At 56.5% G+C, this 6,574-nt stretch overlaps 1 protein-coding gene across 2 annotated transcripts in view; it reads left to right on the forward strand.

Moving 5' to 3' along the window:
* MEGF6 (multiple EGF like domains 6) overlaps positions 1-2,130 on the forward strand; it is an 82,873-nt gene extending 80,743 nt beyond the window's left edge. For both annotated transcript variants that reach the window (XM_066270636.1, XM_066270637.1), the window contains 3 exons: positions 221-349; positions 1,033-1,080; positions 1,271-2,130. In XM_066270636.1, coding sequence (XP_066126733.1) covers positions 221-349; positions 1,033-1,080; positions 1,271-1,380 — 287 coding nt within the window. In that variant the 3' untranslated portion in view covers positions 1,381-2,130. The remainder of the gene's footprint in view (positions 1-220; positions 350-1,032; positions 1,081-1,270) is intronic.
* The last annotated feature ends 4,444 nt before the right edge of the window (positions 2,131-6,574 follow it).

Raw genomic sequence — 6,574 nt, forward strand, 5'->3', positions numbered from 1 at the left:
GCCAGGCCGCCGTTGCTGGGCCCGGGTAGAACCTCGGGCTGGGATTCTGGGCGGGTGCCTGGTGCCTGGGGCCTGGCGTTCTCATGTGAGCACTCAGACGGGGAAGGGAAATGGGGGCTGAGGTTTCTGCCCCTGCGTACCCCTACCCAGGGGGAGGACTGGCTGGGGCGGACAGGGGTGGGCACTCAGTCTCGTTTCTCCTGCTTCCTCTGTCCTGCAGACTGCAGAGGGGGCTTCTTCGGGCCGGGCTGTGCCCTGCGCTGTGACTGCGGCAGTGGGGCCGACTGTGACCCGGTCAGTGGCCGGTGTCACTGCGTGGATGGCTACACAGGGCCCACATGCCGTCAAGGTGAGTCAGCCTGCTAGGGAAAGAGGGCTGGGGACACAGTGCCCCCAGCCTGGCCAAGGCCCGTCCCCCTCCCCACATGCAGAGCTGACCCTGTCTTGGTACCCCGGTGTTCACACGGCTCTGATGGGGGAACTGTAACCCTACAGCCACTGAACCTCGGAGCAGGGCTTGGTGGGGCTGCCAGCTCAAAGCAGCCCCCACCATCAGGACCCAGAAATCGCAAGGGCGGGCGCCCACAAGAGACGGCGGAGGGGGTCAGCCTTGTCCTTCAAGTGCTCAGGAAATAATGCTGGCGGTGGCGGCACCTGGTGGTCACGCCTGGCACTGCACCACCGGCGCAGGCATCCTTGGGCCGCCTTGACATTTGAGGAGGTGGGATACTGCCCGCCTGAGGCCCAGTGGGCAGGTGGGCAGGCAGGGCCTCGCTGTCCCCCGCTTTGGAGTGGACCTAGCTAGGTCTATAGTGAAGTGCCCCCTACCCCCCACCTCCGTTCAGCCAAGGTCCCGCTTCCCGACCCTCTGTGCTGCCTGGACAAGGCAGGGCTGGGAGCGCTCCCTTGGGGAGTGAGATAGAGGCCCCACTCTTTGCCTAGGAGGGGGCGGTCCTTGCCAGCCTGGGTTTCCCATCAATATTGCCCCCCAGGAGTGGGGCACTAACCGGAGCGCTGTCTGCCTGCCTACAGGTGGGCCCGCCCAGCTCCCCAGCACCCCGTCCTCGGCTCTGGACCCAGGTCAGTGGGCTGGGTGGCATTTGATAGCGTCACTGGGGTGTGTCCTCGGCAGACTAACAAGGCTCCGGCACTTACAGAGAATCTGAACGCCGGGCGGAAGCTGGGACGAGAGGCTGGAAATGGAGGGCAGGAGGGGGCAGCGTGAAGGGCCCCCACCTGGGCCTGACCCTCCTTCCTCCTGTCCCTACAGCGACCTCACATGCGGCCCCTCACAGACCAGCGCCCGGGCTCCGCAGCAGGACAGAAGGGCCCGCCTCTCAGGTGCCACCGAGGGGACCCAAGGGCTTTGGTGACCTCTAAGGAGGGACACCGGGACTGGGCCAGGACTGCAGCCCACCCTTGCTTCTGAGGGCTGTGGACAGCGGTACAGCCCCATAGTCTGCAAGGATCATCTGCCTCCAGGAGGGAGGCGCCGCCTGGCCCAGCTCCTGGGAGCTCAGGCGAGTGGATGCGCCCCGCTGCCTGCGCGGAGGAGGCTCCGCCCCTTCCGCTGAACTGGGTCGGGACTGCTGGCAGGTGCGGATGCAGGTGCCCGCGTGGGGCCCCTGCCCTCCCAGCACGCTCTTTGGTGCTAGGCCCTGGGACTGGTGCAGCTCTGCCTCTTACCTGAAAGTGCCGCCCGGCCGTATTTATGATGGTATTTATGGGCAGCTGAACATGCCCGGGGCATCCTGGGTGCTGGAAGGCTACCTGCCCATCTCCTGCCTGCCCAGGAAGCCCTGACTCAGAACCGTGGGGCGCAGAGGGGTCTCCGGGAGGTGGCTCCAAACCTTGTGAAACCCAGTAAGTTAAGAAAGGAGCAGCCGCTTCTCGAGGCCTGTGTGTGTGCTGCTGTATGCAGGTCCCGCCGTGGCAGCCTCCGGTGCGCCAGCCCGTCTGTCCCCCGACCCGAGCCTCCCCTAACCAGGGAGGCCTGGCAGGTACCTGGCCCATTTGGCCCTGCTCCTCCCTTGGCGATGGGGGTGCCAACGAGTAAAGCTGAGTTTACTCTGGTCCCAGAGCTGCTCAGATGGGGTTGGATGGACTTGCCAGATGAGCTCACAGCTGAGGCCCCTGAGACCCAGGAAGCAGCTGGTCCCAGAGCCTGCAGGCTGAGGGGAGGGGCTGGCCCAGGGTGGGGGTGGTGTGGGGGCAGCATGGGGGCCCACCTAGCCCTCTCCTGCTCCTCCTAACTTGAAGCCAGAAACAATGGTGAGGAGAGAACATCACAAGGCGGGGGTGGCCAGTAGAGAGGGTGGGACCCAGATCGTCACTCGGGACACTTAGGGACTGAGCTATAGCCCCCCTCGTCTCCCCCTCCAACAGCCAGCCCAAGGGCAAAAATATGGAGGTGTCTAGGAAGCCTTCTCTTTAAACAGACGGGTAATGAACAACAGAGAGTGGAGGAAGCCAATTGATGAGCCGCCTATTAAGACTCAGGTGAATGTGAGAAGTGTCCGGGAAGGGGAATGGTTGACGGGAAGAGGCAGGTGAAGGGGAACCGTTATGAAGACTGAGTCAGGGGTGGGTGGCATAGTCACAGCTATGTCATGGGTTTCCTGTCCCAGGACACACTCCCAGGAGGCAGCAAGGAGGTTTAGAGAGAGAGAGAGAGAGAGAGAGAATACAATAAGAAGGTTAGTAGAAAGGGGTAAGGACTGACGTCCATCTAAATTGAAGTCCTAGAGAAAGAGAAAAACGTGGACACGAAGCCACAATGAACCAGTTTTCAGATCTCAGACTGAAAGGGCAAAAACAAAAAAAAAAGCCACAATCCAAGGATATCCGTGGAAAAGAGAAATTCTAAAATGCCCAGAAAAAAAAAAGAATGGGAATCGGAGCGAAGTCAGACTTGGTGTCAGGAGCAGTCCAAGCAGAGAGACACGGGCGTTCTGTTTTCAAAGCGTTTAAGAAAAGAAAAAGAAAATGGAAACTTGAGTTTTACGTCCTGCTAAACTGTCACCAACCAGCAAAGCCCATGTTGTTCTTGGCGGGTCCCCACTCGGACCTGCCCTGAGCGGTGCTTGGAGGAGGGCCTCCCACAAGAAGCTGGGTGTGTGTGTGTGCGCGCCTGCTGACAGTTACCCTCTCCAGACAACCTCGTATTTCAGGGAATCAAACATTTGTTCTCATTGACAACTGAAAATCCCAGACAGTCGCACCCGAGCGGGGCACGTGCTCAGCTCGCCCCCGCTGGTGGAAGAGAGACGTCGGTGACGAGTAAAGTTGTGATGACACAGGTGTATCCGGCGCCGGGAGACTGAGGGATGTTTTAGCTCTCATACCACCTGGAAGAAATGTCTCTCCACAGAAAGGCCCGGGAGGAGGGAAAATAAAGTTTAAGAAGGGAAAAAGCAGATGTTCAAACCCTAATGTCCATGGTGACAGACGATCAAAAGCAGCCTCCCCAGACTGCAGTAGACGTCATTCCACGGCGTTTCCCTGGAAGAGGTACACCTAGGAGCATAGACACAGACGCAGACACAGCAAACCCCCAAGAACGCCGGGGCAAGAGTTTGAATATCTCAACCTTAAAAGCATCATAAGTTACTATGTAAATATATACACACCCTTATGCATTTGAACAGCAATGCAGGCTTGGAATTTTATAGCAAGGACAATGTAATGGAGAAATAGCTATAATTGAGGGCGTTAACGCAGTCTTTACAAAAGCCCAAGAGGTTAAGCAGAGAGACCTCAGCAGTGCTAAAATTTAAGTAAGCTTTTGCACACGCTGTATCGTTACACCTACATTCGTCTACTATTACCTTCGTGTATGTACACATTTATGTTATGTATATAAACTTTACAGACAGCAGAAGGAGAATGAAACACTTAAAATAAAAATTTCTTTGAAAACACCCCTGCCCAGATAGCGCGGTTGGTTAGAGCATCGTCTCGAAGTGCAGCGAGTTTGCGGTTCGCTCCGCAGTCAGGGTAGCAGGGACAGATCGGCGTCCCTGTCTCTCTCCTGCTCTCTCCCTTCCCCTTTCTCTAAAATCAATACAATAGACATTTAAATTTTTTCTTTGAAGACTAATAAGACAGAAAATAAAGACCCTCCTCAAGATTGTCAATTTTCTTTTAAACATAAAGCAAGAAAAAAATATATAAAAGAAAATGAACTACAGACACAATAGACAGTATAAAAAAAAGTGCAGAGTGGGACCAAAGTTGGTTTACAATTGCTGGTGTGGAAAATACAATAATTAATAACAGTACACGAATAAACTGTGTTTTGTGCACTCACAACTGTAGATCTACTTTTGCTCCACCCTGTATTATGAACAACTACGTACCGATAACTTTGGAAACAAAACATTGGATGCATTCTGGGGAAAACAAGGCCAGGATTGGTGTAGGTAGAAATAAAACACCTGCATAAACCAAGAACTTAAGTGAACGCAGAGTAATCAAAGCTCTCGTCTCAGCATGCACACCCCCCCCCAATAAAGCCGGGGGCGACGTCGGTACAGGAGGTCCTGCCAGGCTCTCGAGACACCCTGGACTTATCAAAAGGATTTCTTCCAGAAATGTTAGAGGCAAACGCTCACTCCGACAAGGCCAGTATCATCGTGGTCCTAAATCTGGGTGTCGTGGTCAAGTGCAAGAGAAGGGAATGATGGGCTCTTTAGGTGTACGCAGAAATCCCGAATAAAATATTAGCCCCTCAAATAGAACTTTCTGAAAATCACAACGAGCTGATCCCACAGGGCTTGGATTTGCTGCAAATGCTGGGAAACGTGTCCGTGTCTCCGGCTGAGATGAGACGTCAGAGGATCGTCTTGGGGAAGTGGGAAGCGTTCCACAGAGGTCGGCCGGCGTCTCTGTAGGATGTACATCCCGGGAGAGCGAGAGTCCGCTGCAAGCTGAACGGAAAAACCCGTGGACGCAAGTCTGTCCGCGCGACGCTTTCCAGGCCTTCCCTGCCCACCTCCTGCCCCGCTGGGGTCCTGCTTGTCTCCTTGCCTTGTTGCTTGTTGATCTCCGTCGCCCTGAGGTGACAGCCTGTGTGTCTGGCTGTCCTTACCCGCTGGACGCAGCATCTGGGAGGCATGGGCTCTGCTTGCTTTGGGCAGGGACACCCGGACGGGGTCTGGGGGAAGCTCAGGAAACACTGGAACAAATGAACAGATTGCCTTCACAATCAAGAATCAGATGTCCCTGTCACTCCCCCCTGTCCCTACCCCAGTGGAGCTCGTGAGGCCAGAAACAAGAGGGGGAAGGAAGGGCCGGGGGGGGGGGGAGGAGACACAAATCACCCTGGTTTTCAGGGGATGGGCTGTCACTATAGAGGAGCTGAAAGGGCCAGCAGACAAATTTGCCCAATTGATAAGCACCCGGCAAGGTGGGCCACCAAGCCACACCGGTGTGCAAAAGGCATAAACCTAACCTATACAAATTGACCGTTCTTCAACACCGGCCATGCCAACTAGAAAACAAAATAAGCTGCCACTCAAAGTGGCAACAAAGTCAGCTGATATCTGGGGATTCACCGGGCAAAGGGGCTCGTGACACTTGCACTGAGTTCAGACGGCCTAATGGGGCCCAGGTGTGAGGACACACCCTCGCTCTCTGGCCGGTCTTCACCTCTGACGGGCTCCTGGTCTGTTCCGAGACCCAGCGACGGGCTAGACAGGTGACAGCTGGGAGAGCGACTTGGGATGCCCAGCGCGGACAAGGGTCTGCCATCTGGAATGGTGACGGATAACAGAGGGAGGGACAGAGGAAGTGAGTCAAATTCATGGAGACCCCATGGTTGGCCAATAAGGGTATGGATGGAGGGGGGCAGAGATCTACGATCCAGACTTGACGGGTGTACAACTCTACTCCAAAGGGCCAGAAATGGGGGAGCCTGGGGACCATTATTGAGGTGTGGGGAATGGGGACCCCTAGGCATTGGTCCCACCCGGGAGGCCACACACGCCTTGAACCCTGAGGGCGCAGCGCCATGCCCCTGCCGGCCTCCAGGGGGCAGCAGAGGGAGGCAAGGACAGCCCAGAGAAAAGGACAAGTCAGGGATGAAGGGGACCAATCTGTCCCGCCACTCTGCAGACACATCTTTAGGTGCCCAGTGGGTAAGCTGGGACTTCTCAGTGTCTGGACACAGGCTTCGCCCGGATTGTCTGGTGTCCCAGGAAGCCCACGCCCTAGCCTCAGTTTCCTCACCTGCAACAGGAGGGGCGGTGCAGCTGGCCAGGTCGGATTCTGCTGCAGGGTTCTCGTCCTGAGCTCGCCTGGTCTGGCCCTCGCCAGGTGGGCCTGGCTGCCCCACCCCAATACCCTGCCTGGGTGGGACCTCCTTCCTCTAGGCTAAGCAGTCTGACTCCCCCTTGCTTAGGAAGTACAGGGGGCTTTGACCCCTTTGCAGACCTGGGGGTTCGTCCCCCTGCACCCTGGTCACGAAATTGAGGATGCGGCCTCAGGGCTTTCCAAGCCCACTTTGCTCCACTAACTGAAACCACACCAGGCAGAACATGGACAGTGGGCGGGCTGGCCCTCCCCGAGAGCTTGG

The sequence above is a fragment of the Saccopteryx bilineata genome, chromosome 3, assembly GCF_036850765.1.
Source record: "Saccopteryx bilineata isolate mSacBil1 chromosome 3, mSacBil1_pri_phased_curated, whole genome shotgun sequence".
Lineage (NCBI taxonomy): Eukaryota > Metazoa > Chordata > Mammalia > Chiroptera > Emballonuridae > Saccopteryx > Saccopteryx bilineata.